Genomic DNA, 21,387 nt, shown 5'->3' with positions numbered 1-21,387 from the left:
TACAGGATAATTGATTTAGAGTCGTGTTTTGTTCCAAGGTTCGGTGTGGACGGCCGTTCATGTGTAGTCAGAACGCTTTGCGAAGCAAAGGACTTTCTGAAACCTGGGCGGTCACTTGTGGAAGATATCTTACACGTGGTGTTCACGTAAGTACGCTAACAATAAGCATATTTCTATCTTAAAGCTGTTCCTTCGCGCCACATTTCCTATCCCACTGAGGTTTTCAGGGCAAAGTGAATATAAACGGTGTTCTTGTGGGTTGTTGCGCGGTGTAATAATAATCTGGCTGTGAGTTAATATTTTTGGGGAACCTACTGCTTCCATCTTCAGTGCAACGCAACATCCCAGAAGACCATCGTCTATGAAGGTAGTATTTCTAAAATAAACACACACAAAAAAGAGTTGTCGAATGTTTTTAAACAGAAGGAACATTGGAAACAAAGTTATTACTTTCATCCATCCGCTTATGTTTTCAGAATTCCAGACGGACAGGATGATGAATTTGAAGTGGAGGGATACAACGAACCTGGAAGTGAAACATTCTGCAAGTCCCGCGGAAAACGTTGTCCCTTCTCCTTACTGGAATACATGCTTCATGATTAGTTTAGCGCAAAACTTATAACTCACAACGAAACGATACCAAAAGTGTTTCTCTACTGTTATTGTTTGCTGAAGTTGACTGTCTTCTGGGATATTGCGCCGTCGTCTTTTAGAAACTTAACGATGATTCGGTAGTGTTTACTGCCCCCATCATCAAGGGAGAGTCAACACTGCAAGGACCTCTGAAACATGGGTCAATTTCTATTAGACTGCGCGGCAACGGCCATAAGACAATCTTTATTCTAGCTGCCGTGAGAACTTGAAATCTTACATTAATGCTGTTTCTTGTCATGATTGCATGTGTCTTTAACAAGTAATACACGCTTCTAATAAATAAACTAGTCCGTAGTCATAATAAAGTTCCAATTTCACATTGAATTTTACGATATGCTTAAGATTAGTTCCGATCGTGTGTTTGTAACGTGTATACCCTCGAATAAAACTTAAAAAATTGTCAGAAATTTATAATCTCGTTGTTCATTAGAACGATATAAACCTTCCTTCCCTTTGTAACGTTTACTGCTAAGGTTTGTGAACAAGCAGGTCACGCCTAACATGAGGTGTCACTAGTGTTTGTTAATTTGCTTAATTATTTTCAATTACAACGCCTGCTAGTAAAACAGTTACAGTAGAAGACACAAATTAACATTCACATGAATTACAAGTAGTCTGTGGGAGCAGAGAGTCATCAACAAATATTGTTCAAAGCGTAACGATAAAGGTGAACAGCAGTTATAATAGAGTAACAAGTGATATCAGCAAAAGGTGACAGCAATCTTGTGGTTAGTAAAATTCAGGACACTGTCAAGAGACAAATGCGAAGTGATTTTCATATAAAAATTGTATGTGTATTAGAATAATTTAAGGGTTAGGCTAAGGTATTATTTCAGCACATGCCAGTTAAATATTCCACAGATTTTACTAGAAAACTTCTGGTAACGACAGTTTAATTGCTGAAAGCCGGAGAACAAACTGAGATACAATGACGGGTGTCAGGATTCAAATAGGCATGTTTTGGATGTGATTTAGGCTTCTCATCCAGAGCCCATTTTTATAATAAAGATTTATTCGGGAGACCGTTTTCATACAACTCCGGAAATGGTAACACCCATAAGCTATTCGGCTTCTTGACCATGGCTTATGACAACGACGTTTACCAAAAGAGAAGCACACCGGTGTGTGTTGTAACAGCTATTTTTAGTGACATTACTCGGATTTTAGTTAAAACTTCCAACAAGGATATTTTTATGCACTCACTTCATTTTAATGAAGTTTTGACTTTTTTTGTCTAAATGCTTTAAGTATAATAATCAGACCTACTTACGTGAATCTGTGCTCTGAACTTACAGTTTTTCTTGGTCACCAAATTTCTGCAGTAAATTATCTTGGAACATAAATTGGTAGGCAGCGAACGAATTAAAAATATAATAAACTAGTTCATAATGAGGTGAAAATAAGATTTTTATTATTGTTATTAAACCTAATTAATAATGTGTCTAAATAGTGATACATTTATTGGTCCATTGTAAATTATAGGAAATGATATCAGTTTCGTATTTGATATCACAAATATGGCCAGATATTCTTTTGAATTTTCTACTGTTGCGTTATTAATTCAGGTGAGTGCATTCGTTTGTCCTCAGGGTGTAATGGATGGATACAAGCTGATGTGCCTATTCGTCTTCTCGGTGGTTGCCTTCCGCACATGTCAGCCCACCTTTGACGGTTTACATGACATGACGGCACACTCACGCAGGAAACGTTACCTCGTGTTCCCAGACGGCAGCACGTTCTCGGTAAGTGATAAGAAGGTATATCTTAAGTATTAAAAATTTTACGGATTAAAATTTCACTCTGTATTAACTAGGTAAAAAAGCTGGGATGAGGATCAGGCAATCTGACATGCTTTCAACAAAGAATGTTATTCTTTACATACGAGTAGAACGAAGCCCTTACTCCGCGCAAATCGAATGAATGTTATAAAAGTGCATCATTTCAAACACGATCCAACATCAATCACAAACATTGGTACAAATATAAAATCGTAGGAAGATGCCAACGGTTCGGAAAAATATACTGTCTCAATAGTCAGCCCTGAAGATGAAGACAGTATGTTTTTCATCGTCCCCGCTCCAAATACCTCAAATCATACATCTGAAACATTCAACAAATTACTCCCCAAGTAATTCTTATCAAATTTAAAGTTCATCCCGTGACCCACCACTGAATATCATTCTAAAATGTCAAAAACAATCATGAACTTTGCTTGACACTCCGATGGCTCTCATAAACCTCAGGCATCTTCCTTGACCCAGCCTTGGTGATAGATATACATTATTTCACTTCATGAAGACAACCTCCACACAACGACGTAATCATGTGACCTACGGTGTCTATCACGGTAATGAAATCGGTAATAAGCAGATCCCTCATGGCAGCCAAGGTATTAAAATGCAAAGACGAAAATCTTTAAAACATGTCTCATTTTAAAAGACGCAAGATCCTTTTTAATATTATCAAAGCCCATCAATTAGCCTACTCAACCTTTACAGAATTAACCGGGGCACCCTTCTGGCTTCACAGATCGCTTTCTGCAATCAGTGGTTCGTGTTAAATAACAATAACATCTTCTCCGAAGCACTCAATTTTGCCGTTTCTTACGAGCTGCCGAATGAAACCATCAGGAACCCTGACACCAACAGCCTCGTGGTGCCGTATATTCTACGGAGACAGCGACGAGAACTGTATCGGCGGCTGGAGGTGGCAATGAACTCGTGAGTAACAACCCCACCAAAAACTCGTGGCAGACAGGAAGGGGGTCGACTATCCGTAGCAACGCGTGGAAAGATGACATCATCCTCCATGTTACTTTTCTCTTCTTTCTGTACATCTAGGATATTCTGGAGAATCATGTTTCGTGGTACAATCAGAAAGAGTGAAGAAATTTGCGACCCATTATAAATATACTGACGTGTATGATTTGAGGTTTTTACAGCGGTGAGTATGAAGATTTGTCTTCTGGGTTGTTGCGCTGTGTAGTCTGGTCAATATTTACCAACGTTTCAGAGGTCATACTGCCTCCACCATCAGGGCGATTCACGGCGCAACAACCCAGAAGACATAAATCTTCATACTTACGTGTAATCATAAGAGTGCAAGGTACTCTGAAGACAGTTCTTTTATGGAATGTGCTGAACTTACGGGACCGGACTTCTTGGCATGTAAACTGTATCAAAAATTATCGTACACCCCTACAGCAGAACTTTTTTCAGCGAGTGCACTTTCAAATATTGAAATATGTTTCTGCATATTAGCAGGGCTAACTCAACAAACCAATGAGTCTACGCATCAGTGATGAGTGAAATGAAAGACTTTTGATTTTTGACTACAACCTCCAGCTATATGTATTTTTTTCTGAACATGTCGAAAAATAAATATCTAACTGGTACGTTTATGAGGGCCTTTATTATCGCGTCACCGACATATTTGAAAGTCGGAATCTGGAAAACAAATGAGAGTAGAATACAATTAGTCGGTTGTTTTTATTCAGAACTGCGTAAGTGATCTGACGCTTTATTTCGACTGCTTCGACTCGACTAGGATTGCGAGCAGAATTTTTTGCTGGCCGGTGATACGAGCCAACATTTTTTAACTCCTGTACGTTAGCTAAAAGTTCTGGGTAAGACCAAACACTTCATGACATTGGTGTTACAATGCGATGTGATGCAATATTAGACAAATTCTATTACGCAGATTTAGAATTTTAGAACATAGCACGTAGGTGGCAAAATAATGTGCCAGTTCAATAACTTCTCGTGAGCGTTAAAGTGTCCGCGATGATGGCCCGTAAAAGACAAAATCATGTTTGCAAATGATTAGAAACACAACATCTAGTTACAAAAAAGTTTAATCTGATAGCGCATTTAATATTAAAGTATGTCAATTGATTAAATGGTATGAAATGTAAATGCAAGTTTAATTTTAGGGGCGGGGTATCATATTCATTGTATATTTATTTGCCAGTTTTAGTAACTGTGTTAGATTTCAGCCAATTATTGTTGGTCTTTCATTTTAAACAACTTCACGTAACACCGCTATTAAGAAAGGAAATGAATGGAACATAACGAAAGTACTCCTTTATAATTTCAACTACGCCTGCTGGCAATTAAAAGTTTGTGAAGTTACAAAATTACGATTACAAACAATACGTACATAAAGACAAAGAATCTTATTACTTACAGCCCGATAGATCCCTCCGCTCACTGCCACAAAACTGAGGAGAAACAAACACGAATCTCAAGAATTTTTCAAACTTCGAGCTGAAACTGTCGCGTCAAACAAACAACTGCATTCTATTTTAATCAAAGGCATTTAATTACAAGACAAATCCGAGTGAATTTAATTCCGTACTCTGTTTCAGGGCAGGGCTAGACGGCCGCATTTGCATCAAAAGAGCTTTGTGTGAAGCTGCTCAAAGACTGAAGAAGTCTAAGGAAAGCATCAGCGAAGAATTTCTGCGGATTGTGTTCTTGTACGTGCAACAGTTAAAATACTAAGCCAGTTCCACAAAAGTCTCAACACACATTTGTAATTGGTCCCAGAACTTAACATCCTCAAAGGTTCATTACGCCGCGATAAAAACATGAAATCTGAGGAATTTATATTTTACGAGAAGCCAATTTTAACACGTAATCCATAATTATTAATGTAACAAATAAAAATTTTCTTAAAAATATCAAATATTTAGACGTAGCATACCTAGCCTACAAATTTACAACGCGTTGTTAAAATTAACCATAATCGGAATGATACATAAACAACCACCATGACGTCGATGTTGGTAATCTCGGCTGAAATGCCGTGTCGATTTGTGGTTGCACACCAAGGTTTCGGTAAATTATACTGCCTCCATCTTCACGGCAGTACGTTCCTCCGAAATGTTGGTATCTACCTCTAAGTCAACACTGCGCTGCAACCAGGAAGGCCAAAATCAACATCTTTACCGCCGTGAAAACTCAAATGTCATCCATCATGTCACTCTGCAAGAGAGTTCATTAGTTAACATGTCACGTACATTTTAATAACATAATAAATTCTACTGTATTGTCCCCATGGGCTAAAGGACGGGTTCAGATTCGTGGCTAAGGATATTTTTTCCTTTTCCACCACCGCGTCCAGACGGGCGCTGCGGTCTACAAAGCAAAGAGAATTTACTGAATTGCATCGATCGATTCAATTTACTTTAATCTGTGCATGCACACAGAAATGAGCGATTTTATTGTAAATATGTCCATCCAGATTTAAAAATCAATACTAATTAATAATGTAATCAAGCATAACAACTATTGCATTATTTTATCATCAAAAAAATTGAAGAAAAAAAAATTGGCCCAGAAAATATTATGTTCTGCGTATGAACAACATAAATTCATAGACAACGCCTAATATATTTTTACAATTGCTTAAATGCACCGTGATGCAGTTTCATTTAAATGTTAGGCTGCAATAACTGTACTTTTCTTTGTTTTCAGATTTCCTCTGGACGAGGTTGACATCTACGAGCCAATAGAACACCACATTTATGACGCAGCATACCGACGCGGGTTGTCTAATCGCGACTGTCCAGAACTGTACTCGACTTGCCCCTTCTCACTAATCGACGTATTTCTGGGTGGACCCACATACGAATAATTAAGGTCTTCTAAATAATAATGTTTGAGACATGATGAGAAAATATTTCAATTTACACGAAAGAAGAACCTTTTAACAAAAGAAGAATACAACTGATACCAAAATAAAATGCACTTCTACGACTAGAAATAATGACTTAAAGCAACTACATGTGTATTTCAACGTCAGACAATAATGATGAGCACAATATATTGATTCATTATTAATATCACTTCTACCAGTTCAAATACATTGCTGCTCAAAATGTATTTAAACTGGAAAAATAACATAATACATAGTCAGATTTCGTGCAATTTGGTTATGAAACTGTTGTATATATAATAAAAGAAATATTACACAGGCTTATAATAAAAATATTAACTACTCTACATTAATGACACGTTTACATGAACACTGTTCTGTTTGGAAACTGAAGTAAATTACACTTTAATGGAACCAACAAAAATTAAATTATACACAGACTATTGACTTGTATTAATGTTTAGAAACACCAACACATTAAATAACTTCTAAAAATTGTGTTTAATTATTATTAGTTGGTACAGACAATTTTTTCTTACCATCACGAGTGATGGTATTTTTAAAATATGACATGAACCCTTCACTGAACCCGTCCTCATTTGCATTCTTTCATTAACGTTGAATTACAAGACGATTGTAAGCGATGAATTTTGGATAATATTAAATGTGGGGCCATGGCTTATTTTGAGACACGGTTCAAGCATTTTCCTGGAGGGGCTGAAAAATTACATGATCAGGATTTCGGACAATCAGGCCTAGATTAAAACGCGAAGTCTCTTGACTACGAAATCGCGTCTGGGCCATTGCGCCGCGCAATATGGTAGAAACTGACCAACGTTTCAGAAACGTCGGTCACTTTCAACCAGACTCCTCGGAGCAACAGACCAGAAGACACTTTCGCCGCTGTGGAAATCTGAAATCTCATCGCCCGTCTATGTCCTTCTGTCGGAGTGAGATTAAGTGACCTCAGCAAACAGCAAATGCACTTCGTTCTCGCCTTTCAAAGCTGTCACTAATGGCAAGACTGTACCTGTACACCTGCGAGCGATGTTTCACAACTGTCCACCCCTGGTGTGGAGTCACTAGCTTCAAAGTACATTTTCAAGGGAACTGCCTTTGTTTCTACAACTTCTTCACTGAGGTCTATGAATGTTCTGGCATTTCAGCATCCCAATGTTAATTCTTTTCTGTTAGCTTTGTTGATTAGCTTTCGTTACTTCAGCTCTGACGTACAAAGCGACATGTGGTTCGCTTCGACATGCCATTAACCTCTGACGATGGTACAGAACAGACGGTGGTCTGCAGAATATTATCGCCTGTTAAGTTATCAAACTTACAAGAGTTTATGGCAGTTTACAGCAGTACGTCTTCATGTAGAAAGCGTGATGCAATTTTGTATTGAGATTTGCCAATATCAGGTAATTCAATATTCCGTTATATGACTCATAGATTGTTTGTTCTCAGGTCATGTGCTACTCGGACAGCAAAGTTTTCGTTACGTCAGACATAACACAAAGACAAACATTAGAGGTTATAATTGTCCATAAGTATTGAGAATATCTCTGTTACGATATATTGGTGCTTTACAGATTCTGATAAGGACTTTAAATTTATTAACAGAGACCCCTTGTGTGTAAAATTATAATAAATTGTGTAAATTTCAGTATGAATAAATTTATTACAAGTGTTTTAAAATTCTCGTCAAGTGCGGTATTAAAAGTAACTGATTCAATGCGTCAAATAGATGGACTAAGACAAGAATGTGACCTATATTGTTTTATATTTAGTGTAGTTATTGATGAATTAACGGGAGAGCCGATGAGTAAAAGTTTACATGTGGTCTCATCCTTCAAAGCATGTTACATTCATTTGATTTAATTTAATTTATTCACTCATTCATTGCCCATGAAATAAGTCATTGCATGACATTCATTTAATCATTCACTAATCCATGATCAAGCTTATCCTACGAACTAGCAAGTTTTGAAGAAAAATAAATTTCAATACTGCCTGACGTTTTTGTTCCGTGTGTCTGCAGAGTTATGCTGAAGAGAAGACTGGTACTTATCATCCCATTCACGGTGCTACTCTTCCACACAACTTTCCAGAATGGCGATATGGTAACCCTGTCACGCGGCAAACGTTACATTGTCTTCCCAGAGGGAAGCACATTCTCGGTATGTTCATGTAAAATTAAATATTGTTTCAAAAGAACGTCACAAATATCATTACATAATTTTTATTCGAAAGAGACCGATGGGCGATTCCTGAAGACGTGTCATCACCTCTTCACCTTATAAAACCGTATTCATTTCCTAAGACCTAAAATTGAGAACTGATAGATTTCCATTTGCAATTTTCAACAACAAATAAGTATAATTTCATCACTTGAGAATTTAGATGCAGGTTTGAAGATAATATTAATGCGTGTACTAGTGTGTGATTTTGTGCAATGGCTCAACATAAGATCCAGGGGAGTGCTTTTGTGAACACGGAAATGAACTTTTGGGTTCCACAAACGTTGGATAATTTCTTGAGCACGTGAGTGGCTATCAGGTCGTCACAAGCATCATGCACAATCAGTTAACTGGTTACCGTAGTAAACCGACGTTTCGGGAACAAATTCAATATAATATTCTCCGGTAATCAGCCGCGTTAACTGGTTACTGTAGTAAACCGACGTTTCGGGAACTAACACTGAAGATGGGGACAGTTTGTTCCCGAAACGTCGGTTTACTACGGTAACCAGTTAACGCTTCTGATTACTTATAGTATTGTGAATATGGTCATTCGTACGTGCGTGCATTCGTCAGTGTGAGCATTTGTCCTTGTGAGCATTTTTCCCTGTGAGTAATTTTCGTGTGAGCATTTGTGACAGTGAGCTTCCTTCTGTGCGCAATTTTCGTGTGCGGTTCTGTCGTGTGCGCATTTGTCTGGTTACCGAACATAAGACACACTGCCTTGTCTATTGTGCGGTTTCGAATATCGCGGTTTTATAGTTCGCGCGGGTTTCCAGTTTAAGCCCTTAGAACATCGAGGACGTGCTGCACTTCTAAAAGGGATAATAGAAAAGAACAAAATGGAGCAAGAGATGAACAGACCAAGAAAATCATCTCCTTTAAATTTCAACGGGTCTTCCCCTCCAAACTGATATCCAACCCTTAACGCCTCAGTGTTCCAACTGGATGGGTTTCTCAAGATATAAAGGGGAGAATAATTCTGAGTTACGACTAACAAAGCCATAAAATGCACCTGGCGTCGTAGGGAGTTGTGGTCAGTACAATATTGTTTACGACGGGCGTATATGACGGCCCACCGCTTAACACGTCTTGCAGTTGGGAACAACAACTCAGAACCGAACAAGGAAACGTTGAAAAACAACGGCTCGTGTGCCATGTTCTTCGGATAGATGAGAAACTAATGGCCATATTATCTGCTACCTATGAAAGAGCAGAGCCAGTCACTTAATTGGGAAATACGCCAAGTCTTTTAAGGAATCCGAATGTTCATTACCGTATTGACAACAGTATTCCACTGAACCCTATCCAGACTGAGCCAAATCCAATTAAGACACAGAGTATCTTCCTTGAGGATCCATTTCAAAACTCTCATCTACACACAAGAATTCCGAGAGGTCACTGAAGTCAGATATTCCGAATAACATTTTGAACACATTCCTCACTTCGTCCATGCGTGCTACATGCCCCAAAAATTACAAATTAAGAAGATTTTTAATAAATGTCTCTCCATCCTTTTGGTTTATCCTTTTATTGATAAATGCAATATACTCACGTGTATCAAAATCTCAGATCTTAAATATTTCTAACATGAAAATTCAGTACTGGGAGAGCCACTTGTTTGCATTTCGACTGTCTACGTAAAATGCCTTAATATAAATGGTGTAAAAAGTATTTAACCTCATTTTATCATTGGTTCTTGCTATTACGAGTTAAGTTCGCATAAGGATCTTTTTTCTACAAATAATTTACTCCTATACACTTTTACCACATAAACCGCACATTAAACTCAATGCCAAATCCTCTATTTAACACAATAACAGGGAAACTAAAAGAATATATATGAATATTCTCCTTACTTAATCTATTCCTTTCCATACCGCTTTATTTCTAAGATTCAAAATCGTTACGCTGTTCATTTATCTTAATGCCGATGCACCTAAAATATTTACTCAAGTATTAACGGATATAATTTTGATTCATTTTTGGAATATTTAAAAATTATAAAATGTCGAGTGAAAACGAAGAAAACAGTGAACATTAAGAAAATCCTATTTAAGAGTCTGGAGATGTCAGTCGCAATCTTTTCAAGGTACTGTTCCGGAATTCGCCTGGACTGAGAAAACTGTAAACACTTTCACTCATGGTGGTAAGTGATCCGGCAGAGATCGTTACGCTTTCAAGTCACTTGAAGTCTGTACAGAAAACTCGAAACGAAAGGTTTGCGTTGTGAAAACCGAACGTTTCAATGTTTACAGATGGAAGCTCTCAGAGAAGAAGTTACTGTGGCGACAGATTTGCTCTGTGAGGGGTTGCGCGATATTCTGATAAATTTAAAAGGGAATGGCGATGTTAATCTTTCTATGTTCCTGGCCAATTATTTGCCACATGGAACTTTATACCTCATAGAAGTTAACAAAATTAATTGCAGTTTCGTCGTTTTAAGAAACCATTCCTTGAAGAAAAAAAATGAAGCTGAAATTCAGCAGGTATAAAACACTTGCTGTGTGTACGTTCAATGATTTTCGACCTTATAAAATTCAAAATCTCTGAATTATAAAATCCCAGGCAACACTCAATTTATCTTGGTCATGATCCTGCATACGCGTGGCTACAACAAATAATTTAGACCGAAAAAGTATAAATTTTTGTCCATGTTGGTTATCTGGCTAGAAAACGCCGTGCGGACTTTTCCGATAGATACCAAAATTTCGTAGGCACATACTGTGTTATTTTTGAGAAGACCAACATCGGAATCTTCGCCGTCATGAAGACCTTAAGTCTCAGGCAGAATTCTGGTACAGAACATTATATAAGAAAGAATTTGAACAACTCGCCTCGTACTACACGCCAAGCTAAGTCTCATCGCTAAAGACTATGATATTTCGGCTACAGGTAGCATTCTGCACGACCTGGAAGACGCTGACTGATGACTTAGACATCTACACTATAGGCCTTAATTGGGCCATATCGTACGAGCTGCCAAATCAAACCATTCGGGATACAGAAACTCATCGAATTGTGCCGCCCTTCACCTTAAGACGTCGGAGAAGGGAATTCTACCTCAGACTGGAGGCGGCGATGGACGCGTGAGTATTGCATTGGCTGCAGGTGTGACGCAGTCTGACACAACGCGCACCGACGTTGCGGTTGGAACAGAAGCAACAAGATAATTCAGTATAGAAAATGTCAGAATATCGTTGTTGCACTCAGTGAAACCACTTGAGATAAGTCGGATTACATACCTAATTAAACCTTAAGAGAATTTTATTGGATTCCTTTCAAACTATAATTTACTTCAAAAATTTACTCAAAAAAGATTTGAGTACTTCACATACCAGTTAATGTGTAAAACATGGGCATATTCCTATTGCTAAATTGAGTCTTTTGTTGCCACTTCAAACCACCGAATTTCTTTATTAATTCTCGGTTAATTGTCGTACACGTCTGTTAATTAGCCTTTCAGACTTCTGGCTCAGTTACGTAATCAGTACATTTTAAAAATAACCAAGTTTCGGACATCCATAATTTGTCGCTCTTACGAAGAGACTAAAACAATTTAAACGGATTACAACGCGTTAACAAAACAAACATGTTTCATGCCTTAAAGAAATAGTTTACTGTAATTAAATACATATTTACTCAAATATACTAAGAAACTTTGCGTATCTGTAACAATTTTGACTGTAATTTTATAGGTTTTAGTCGTTTTCCTCAGTTTCTCCACTTTAATGAAGGGACTGTCTTCAGGCAGTGTACGACGACCTCGTAACCTTCCGCCTCATTTGACGTTATGTGAATTCTGCAGTTGAACAAAGTCACCGAATTTTGTATGATCTGAAGTTTTCACGGCGACGAGGTACAACAAATTCTTCTCGGGCTACCATCTACTACTGAAGACGGTTCTCGAAACGTTTGTGTTTTCACCTTTCAACCATCGGACACGGCTGGTAGCCCGAGAATTAATTAATTATAAAATGTTGTTAGATTGAACGGATGAAGCAGAACACGATAATCGGGATGTGTTGCACGCATGAAAAAAGGAGACAAATGCGTACTACGTTTTGTTCGGAAAATTTGAAGTGTGAATAACGCTTGTGAGACCTGAAGTAGACGAAGGGGAAAAAAATACTACTAGTGTCTGAGGAGTGACTAAATTTATCTGGCTAACGATCTGAGAATACGATAACAAATTTGCATGTTCCACAAAATACCGGGAATCTAAGGATTCTGTGACGAGCTGGGTGACTAACAGCTTCTAAAGAATTTTTTTTCCCCCAAATGTGTTTTTTGGTCTTGACTGGTATGAGATTTTGCGGAATCAGACTGAGATGGGCATAAGGTCCCTTTGTAATTCCATTTATTTTGAACTTACAACAAAATGAGGTAAATTTGAGAGACTTATTTTAAAACTGGCTCAGTTAATTCGCTGCTGGATCACACCGTCGGTACTGGTCCGATAAATGACTGAAATATTTAAAAAATATTACTGTCTTTAATTTATATTCCCCATAAAATGTATTTTAACATGTTATAAGGCTGGTTACGTATGAAAACCAGAACGTCTCCTGCTGTACCCTTGGTAATTTATATTCTGCGTCAGATTAAATGCGAGTCTGTTCCTCAGAACACATCCTTCAGCATCTCGGTGACATTATTTTTCAACTTTATAAAGACTCCAGTCTGGATATATGTGCTGGTGGCATTCGACCTACATTGTCTCTCCCATTTTTATTCAAGGGTGAATAAATTTGCAACAGAACTCAGCGTAAACCTGCATATTTATGCGATGTCTCCGTGCCTGTATTATCAATGTCTTTTGGTTTCAGGGCAGGGATAGAGGGTCGGTCTTGCATCAAGAGGGCGCTGTGTGAAACTGCTCAACGACTGATACCTAAAGCAAGTATTCTAGAAGAACTGCTTCGAATCTTGTTCTCGTAAGTTTTAATGATTAAACAATATGAAGGCTATAAAAACTCATTGTAATGGCTCTGGTTTTCGACATATCAAACTCGTGATATAATTAAAGATATTAAAAGTATTAAAAATTAAATAATTTATCTGTTTGCTCAAAATACATATAAAGAAAGAAATATTTATTACGGAGCAACTGTTTCCATTATGTGCAGGCATTCCAGAAGCAACTGGTTATCAACTGAAAAATGAAAGTAGTTTGATTTCCAGTTTCTAGTTGCCTTGGCGTACACACGCCCCTACTGAACGAGATAAACAGTTGTTACAACACCACGTGATACTCAAGGGCATCTGTCGCTTTCAGACTTCCTCCGGAGAAGGTTGACATGTACGAACCTGTAGAGCACCACGAATATGACGCAGCCCACCGGCGTGGACTGTCAAACCGGGCCTGTCCAGACCTGTACCCGGAATGTTCCATATCTCTGATTGACATGGTTCTCGGAGCGTAAAACTACGAAGCAGACACTGCGTTCAGTGTCCTTCAAATTCTGCTACACAAGCCTACCGTTTCTGTACGTAAAGCAATGCGACTTCTGTCAAGAACAATTTAATCAACCCTTTGATATGACTCTGTATCTCGGACATACACCTTGTAACAGCACGTGATCATGTTGATAACATGCTAATAAAAATAATTCATTTCATTATCAATGTTCTGAGTCATCTGCCAAATGACCAATTGGACACAAAACAAAGACAAGCATTTGTACTCCTCCCCCAATATTGTCAAGAAGAATGGGATGGGATGGGCATGTAGCGCGCATGGATGGGACAAGTGGTGTGCACCGAGTATTGGTTGGGAAGCCTGAGGGAAAGAGACCGCTGGGGAGACCTAGACGTAGATGGGAGGATAATGTCAGGCGGGATCTATGGGAGAAAGTAGTTGAAGGAGACTGGATTTTGTTGTCCCAGGACAGGGTCCGGTGGAGGGCTTTGGTTAATTCGGTGACGAACCTTCGGATTCCGCAAGCCATCTAGTTAATCTACCCTACAGAACAGGCATTTTTGTCTTTTTACATGCAAACAGAAGCAGTTTCCGAACCGTGGTGTCTATAACTGTTGTAACTTAAATCACAGACAACAGACATGTCCCAATAAAATATCATAATTGCCCAATATTAATAGACTACACAACAGCCATTAAACTTCAGAGTGCTATCCACTTTTCTTCCTGAGCGCACCAACTCTTACACATGATTAATAAGTTTCACTTGCGAATGGCCACAACAGTAATGCACGTAACACGTTGGCAACTGAGCTGTGTACACCACAGGGAACTACTTTTCATGATCGACATACAGAAACACATCAACAGTGTACAAAACACGCCCATTTATCAAAGTAACAGACGTTGGTACTGGGTAAACCCCCCAACATACTACACATACAAATAACCAGTAAACAAAAGTTTGTTCAACTTACCTTCAGAGACTTGCTTCATTTTCACTAAAACTGCTGTGTTCTGCTCCGTCGAATCCCAAAGCCCACATTTCTGCTGTAGTTCCTTCATGACCAAGAAATCCCCCACCAACCTTCAACATTATTCTTTTGTTTCACTACAACGCAGACGAACAGCCTTCACACACACGTGTATTCTAAAATGCACACGCAACGACATCCGAGAAGGGACTGTGGCAGCATGGCAGCTTTAGCTGGAAACAGGAAGCGGAACTAGTGCTTGCTCCTTATTACCACCACCAGGTTCAAAGCAAGCACCGTGCAAGCTTATGGGGTTAATTGTTCAGTTTCAAACCCTTACAAAATTACACCAAAACCATTTAATTTAAATACTTCATTTTGTGAAAGGAAAGCCAGGATCTGTACTGCATGGACGATTAATTTAATCCAAATAAAAACAAGAGCATGGAATCAGTACATAATACCTGTTTTTTACACTTTGTATTCCAAATATACAAAACATTCGACTTTTTCTTTCTATAATCTGGAGTGTTTTTAGAATCTCATAGAACAAACTGAAGTCAACAAATGGTTGACCATTTGCTGTCCAGTCTGTGTATAAGCAAAGTTAGATTAAGAGTTCTTTTCGATATCTCGCTAGTGAGTTTAAAACCCCAAAAAAAAAAAAAAATCCCAATTAACACTTCCCCATCCCAGTTGTGATCATTATTCATTAATCCATAAAACCACGCTGCCTAATGCACGCTATACTTAGAATTACGTAATTACTAAATTCTGACTAACGTTATGAACTACTGCTTTTGACTGCGTATTGAAATTTTTATAACCCCTGAAGCAGTGACACGTGGCTTTCTTTCCGTCACATTGTTCTTGCCCGAAATTATTTTTATGAAGGCTTTAAAGGGAGCGGAAGGACAGACAATGAAACCAGCTGAAGGTAAATTAGCTTCGTAAGGTTGCGAATAAAATGGCAGAGAGCGAGAAAATACTGGAGCAGTCAAATAAGACCTCTGGCGTTACTCTCTTATTTTATTACAAAAATAACTTTGACTTTCTCTTCCAGCATGAGTTACTTTATCGTAACTTTAAAGCCCGTATTTCAAACTATCTATTTGGTTATTCCATTTATAGTACAATTCTAAATTATGATAAAAAAAATCAACTCGTACTAAGCCTATACGGCATCTACGTATCTCCCCCATACACACATACATACACACGTCTCAGAACTTAGTGGGGTTCTTTGACCACGCCAACTATTAAATATACAAATGCGTTTTGTGTTTGTTTATGACACTAGAAACCAACTTGATAGAAAAGTCCCTATAATGATATCTTACGCTTCTCCCAGTCTCTATGCAAGTACACAGCCGTAAGTGTTCACTTTGTGTAGCGTGATTTATACTGAAATGCAATTTTTGTTGTGTTGCAAAAATGAAAATTTACGTCATATGTATTTATTTATCCATATTATTTATAAACATTTTAGAACAAATCTTTATTGTGGTATAATAATAATAATAATAATATTAACGTTTAGATACCAAGTTGAAATGCATTCATAATTACTAGAGTGATTAGGTAAGTCTAAAATCTATTATTATTTTTAGATTTAAAATAAGTTTGTAATTAGATAATCTGAAGATAAATACAGAGTAACAGTTACAATCTTTTGGAAAAACCGAACGTCTAGGCAAGGATAATAATAGCAAACTCACCATTTGGTATAAGACATGATCGGTAATGTAAAATTTGATCCACAGGAGACAGATACATTTTGTTGCTAAGGATACCTAAAAGCTACCAAGTAAACATGAAACAGTACACATGAGTTCTAGAAAGTTTCTTTAAATGCACCTGCTACTTGATATATAGGCTATAAAAATTTATATTTTTTTTCAAAACATTACTTCCGAGACGATAATATGCAGAGCAGTAATTAATTATCTTACCATATTGTTTACTTTACGTATATTATCACAGAGGAAAAATGAAATGTACTTAATTAAAATTATGCATGATTTAAGTATATGAGAAATTACTTACGCTAATAAGCAACAACGAGATTCAAGTAAGAAATGAGCGCTTGAGCAGGGTTCAAGGTTATGATAGAAACTGGAATAAATGGAAGACATTGATTTGAATGGGATGTAAAGTAATAAACGTTCTAATTACCGTTCAGTGTTTCTGGTAACATTATTTCAGGGCTGTAAACCCTCAGTGTTAGATTTATGCGCTTATAAATTAGTAGCACTGTTTCTGAGTGTGGCAAAAATTGAATTTCGTATGGTTTGTTCCACACAGTCCTTTCCAATGCCACATCCAAAATCAAAACGCAAATAGTTAATTTTAACAACCGATACGTCAATTGAACTCTACAAATAACATAAGTTTATTTTCCTCGTTGCGTCAGCTTCTATAATTTACAAATTTATGGATATTAGTCTACTAATTTCATCCAGTCTATGATGCAAAAACACAACCTTTTAATATCCGTCAGTTTTATTTCTTCGTGTTGATTGTCTTGATAGCTTCATTCGTCTTCAACTGAACTAAGCAGCACACATTATTACTTTGCCTTCGACGTTCATTAGTTTTCGGTGTACGGTTGAAAACCTCATAGTTTCTGTGTCACCAGTACGCATTACACAATACTCTTCAACATATCAATTTTGAGTGTTCTCAGTTTGTTCCTATCCGCAGCAGGAACACGTAAACTTCATCCGCGTCCATGTTTTGTTCATCTTTAACATCCTCTCCCGCGTTTGTCCTCTTTATCATTTTACAGCAGTGAATACGTTACTAAACAACACTGTGATTCCCATAACTCAGCACTTCCTACGAATCAGAGAAACGTAATTACAAAAATTCAATTCGAGTATATTTTAGAATGTAGGAACACGAGGTTTGCATTAAAAGACTGTCAATTACGTATATAATATCCTTGTTACCCATCAATTTACAATAGTTCGTCTTCTCTTTAGTTGTATAAAATCTTAAAAACTTAAGTATAGGCCACAAACTATAATTTTATTAAATGTTTTGTATGTACGTAAAACGTGGTCTCTCAAATTCTTGGGAAAAAATCAGAGGCTAATATATAAGCTCAAAAGACAGGACGAAACAGAAAAATGGGGAAATTTCAAAACCAGAATCTTCATAATCTGCACTCTTTACAAATATCATTATGCTGGTAAAATCACGGAGAATGTAGGACGATTGGAAGAATCTCGCCTTTTATAAAATTCATAGCTTCAGTAACGTGTTCATACAAACACGTTCCTGCAACCTATCTTAAGCCAGATGAATCCAGTCGACAACTTCAAGCTGTGTTTGAGGTCCATTTGTATCATCTTCCTACCAACGTCTAGGTGTTCCAAGTGGCCTATCCCCTTCAGATGTTGGTTTTCCAGCCCAAAATTTACTACGTATTTCTAATATCCACCACGCTGTATTTATCGATACTATTACAACCAGTTATCAATATATTTACGAGTAGTGAACCAGGATTTCTCTAACTCTATTGGAAGTGCTGAGATAATATGACGTTCACCTTGTTAAAACGGACAAATAAATGTGTGTTACCGCGTCACTGCCGAACAAGCGATACTCCCAGGAGGAGACTTTTCAAAATTCATATCTCTCTTATAATATCACACATAAAAATTTTAAACACACTTTTAGTTTAACCGGAACAAATGTGGTCCAACCTATTTTTCTGCACGTTTCACTGTTCCGATGTAAGATTCCCCGTTACTGGTACACATGCGAATAGGAAGACATTAGTTTTAATGTCTTTTTGCGCACGTAACTCTTGCAAAACAAATGTGTTGAAGTACGAACAGTATATTAGTTCATTCTCCTTCATAAAACCTTTCTATTTAGGATAAATAGCTCTCTTACTTATGATTTTTGAGTGAGGGGCAAATATTTTTAATACTTTTTTTAAAATTATCATATGTAACAATTATACTGTACACACCCCTTTAACTGCACACTAGAATTACTTATTTAAATATTTACATTTCCTTTTTACGACCAAGGCGCCTTTTTATATGACTGAGAATTTTTGCCGATTATGGAATTTGTACAAGAAAAAAACGTGATTACGAATTCTAGGTACAGTATTTCCAAAAAGGAAATATCACATCATGACGTATTCAGAAGCACAAAATATACAGGGTTCTTACCTGATAATAACTGGGCTCAACACGGAAAAAATTTCTTCGCTAATCTGAAAAAAAATTATAATTTTAATGTATTCTATGAGATATCAAAGATAACAAGAAAGATAGCAGAGATGTTTCGTCCGATCTTATCATAAGCGCCATTAATGTAGATTAACGATAGATTAGCGCCAGTATGGTGACATTACTTCGAAGAGAGAAATCCACTGATTCTGGCCCTGACTGTGTTTGAACTTACAAGACAATATTCCATTCAGAATATCCCGAGTTTTCTCAAATGCCTGTACACAACCTTAAGGCAAACGAAACATGATTTGATGCAAACTTAAAAAAAGGTGTAAGGTTATTTTCTAAATTTAGTTTAAAATTAAATTTGAAACGTCGAGACTATTTGTATCAAATCATTCAAAGCTTAAAATAATGTTCGGCTTTCTGCACGTTCAGCAACCAATTAAATCATTGAAACTAAAAAAAATAATTAAAAATTCAGAAAAAAAATTCGCAATTTTGTGGGCAAAATTTAAACAGGTGGTGCAACGCCGATGAACAACTATTTAATAAGAAATCTGGTGTATTGTGAAGATGGCAATATCGTAATGTTCGGAAACTTCAGTCCTCCTCTGGGCCCATCATCATCATTCTCATCTTCTTCTTTGCGACCTTGGAGTACTGAATGTCGATTGGACGCGTCGTGTCGTATAGCGAAGGCGCCTGAAGGATGATGAGCGCCGTGCCGAGGACGCAGGCGACGGTAAAGATCCAGAGGAAGAGACGATCCAGAACCATTGCCATGTACTTCCAGTCCTCTTCCACCTGCTCACGACAGACGGCATATTTCAGACAGGACAACTTGTGTAATGGTCAAGATCATACCTTAAAAACCCGAATAACGAATGTTCCCAGAATATTCATAATTTACCAAATTATCTAACTACATGAAGACGACCTAAAATGACACCTATCTAGACAATAAATTGCCCGCCTTCCTTGGTGCAGAATGTTCACGGCCGTGTTTAAAAGAGACCGTCACCGTTCCATATCCTAGGGCATATTAATCCAATCCGTTCAAACCAATTTGTCAAAGGTAATTTTTTATTAACCTCCCACCTACGCCTAGATCTTACGAGTTAACTCTTCCCTTAAGACTTTGCAACAAAAATTTTGTACGTATCTCTTATATCACCATGTGTTCTAAATGCTTGGCCCTTCTCATTTCCTTGATATTATCATCGCACAAATGAAGAAGTTCCTCATTATGCAATTTACTCCAGTCTCCTGTAAATTCATCCCTATCGGGTCCAAATATTCTCCTCAGCACCGTTCTGAAACACCCTCAGTCTGTGTTCCTTCCTTAACATAAGAGAATAAATTTGACGTCAGTACGAAACAGATAGAATTATAGTTTATCATATTTTAATATTTACGCTTTAGTAAAACGGGAGATTATAATATTAAAGAATAGGTAAGAAAGTAAATCCCTCAGGGACCCACATCAGTGGGTACCCCCGAGGTACCCAATACCTGGGAGTATAGCTGGGCTACCCTACCTCCGGGGGCTGTAAGTACGGAGGTCTGGTCCTCCAGGTTGGGGGTTGGGCGTGGGGCTGACAAAAAGCAACTGTTACGAAATCAGATAAAGCAATTGCCAGATGGACTCAAACGGATTGTCTGTGAATGAGGAGGAATGGAAGAAGCTTTTGAAGAAGGCCACAGCCCACACACGGCTGTAGGGCCAGTGACGATGATGATGATGACGTAAAGAAGTAAATGACTTCATACAATTATGTGTTTTGGAATCGGTATTGAATAATTTGTAAATTTTTATAAGATGTAAATCGATTGACCAATGTTACATTTCTACCGGGACGAAAATCAAATAGCATAAAATAAAAAACCTACCACACGCGTAGCAACAGAATTTTAATACTTGTTAAAGAGACACGTTTCTTCACGCAAAGAATACAGAACATTACACACCCTATTTGTTGCGTCAATAACCTGCAGTTATGGACAGAGACCACTGGCCCATTTGGTTACTACAGACTCCTTCCAGCCTGTGCAGACGCTGCCCGCCATCACAGGTTGCGAGGTGGAAACTAATGAACACAGATCACACCCACTTGGGAAACAGTGTGCACCGGTTACACGCGTCTCTAACTACAGCATTTCCGTCCCCTTCTCTCTAATTTCCTACTGCAGCGCCACGTGCCTTCTCACGGTCTCTGCAACGGAACGTTGATCAATGATCAATGCGT

At 37.7% G+C, this 21,387-nt stretch overlaps 4 protein-coding genes across 11 annotated transcripts in view; 2 read left to right on the top strand and 2 right to left on the bottom strand.

Moving 5' to 3' along the window:
- The window catches only part of LOC110837208 (uncharacterized), a 120,236-nt gene extending 105,034 nt beyond the window's left edge, over window positions 1-15,202 (bottom strand). For 2 of the 4 annotated variants that reach the window (XM_087340989.1, XM_022079112.2), the window contains exon 1: window positions 14,949-15,201. The gene's annotated coding sequence lies outside the window, so the exon portion shown is untranslated. Of the gene's footprint in view, window positions 1-14,948 lie in introns of all 4 variants that reach the window. The other 2 variants (XM_022079098.2, XM_022079104.2) reach the window with 2 other exon arrangements.
- Window positions 1,750-6,745, top strand: LOC110837162 (uncharacterized). The gene is made up of 4 exons (XM_022079022.2): window positions 1,750-2,396; window positions 3,184-3,374; window positions 5,021-5,131; window positions 6,132-6,745. The coding sequence occupies exons 1-4, from the start codon at window positions 2,172-2,174 to the stop codon at window positions 6,289-6,291; spliced, it is 687 nt and encodes a 228-aa protein (XP_021934714.2). The 5' UTR covers window positions 1,750-2,171; the 3' UTR covers window positions 6,292-6,745.
- LOC110837223 (uncharacterized) lies at window positions 7,572-14,177 on the top strand. The gene is made up of 5 exons (XM_022079126.2): window positions 7,572-7,730; window positions 8,351-8,489; window positions 11,445-11,638; window positions 13,379-13,486; window positions 13,828-14,177. The coding sequence occupies exons 2-5, from the start codon at window positions 8,355-8,357 to the stop codon at window positions 13,973-13,975; spliced, it is 585 nt and encodes a 194-aa protein (XP_021934818.2). The 5' UTR covers window positions 7,572-7,730; window positions 8,351-8,354; the 3' UTR covers window positions 13,976-14,177.
- Window positions 15,203-15,289: 87 nt separating the features above from the next.
- nAChRalpha1 (nicotinic acetylcholine receptor alpha1) overlaps window positions 15,290-21,387 on the bottom strand; it is a 229,371-nt gene continuing 223,273 nt past the window's right edge. For 4 of the 5 annotated variants that reach the window (XM_022079222.2, XM_022079229.2, XM_022079240.2 and 1 more), the window contains one exon: window positions 15,290-19,945. In XM_022079222.2, the coding sequence (XP_021934914.2) occupies window positions 19,742-19,945 (204 nt within the window). In that variant the 3' untranslated portion in view covers window positions 15,290-19,741. Of the gene's footprint in view, window positions 19,946-20,703; window positions 21,355-21,387 lie in introns of those variants that run through there. The other variant, XM_087340968.1, reaches the window with a different exon arrangement.

The sequence above is a fragment of the Zootermopsis nevadensis genome, unplaced genomic scaffold (genome assembly GCF_977971745.1).
Source record: "Zootermopsis nevadensis isolate Lab colony 2312 unplaced genomic scaffold, Znev_1.0 Znev_ptg000061l, whole genome shotgun sequence".
NCBI classification, from domain to species: Eukaryota; Metazoa; Arthropoda; class Insecta; order Blattodea; family Termopsidae; genus Zootermopsis; species Zootermopsis nevadensis.
The sequence above is the reverse complement of the archived record's forward strand: the minus strand, read 5'-3'. Positions and strand labels throughout refer to the sequence as shown.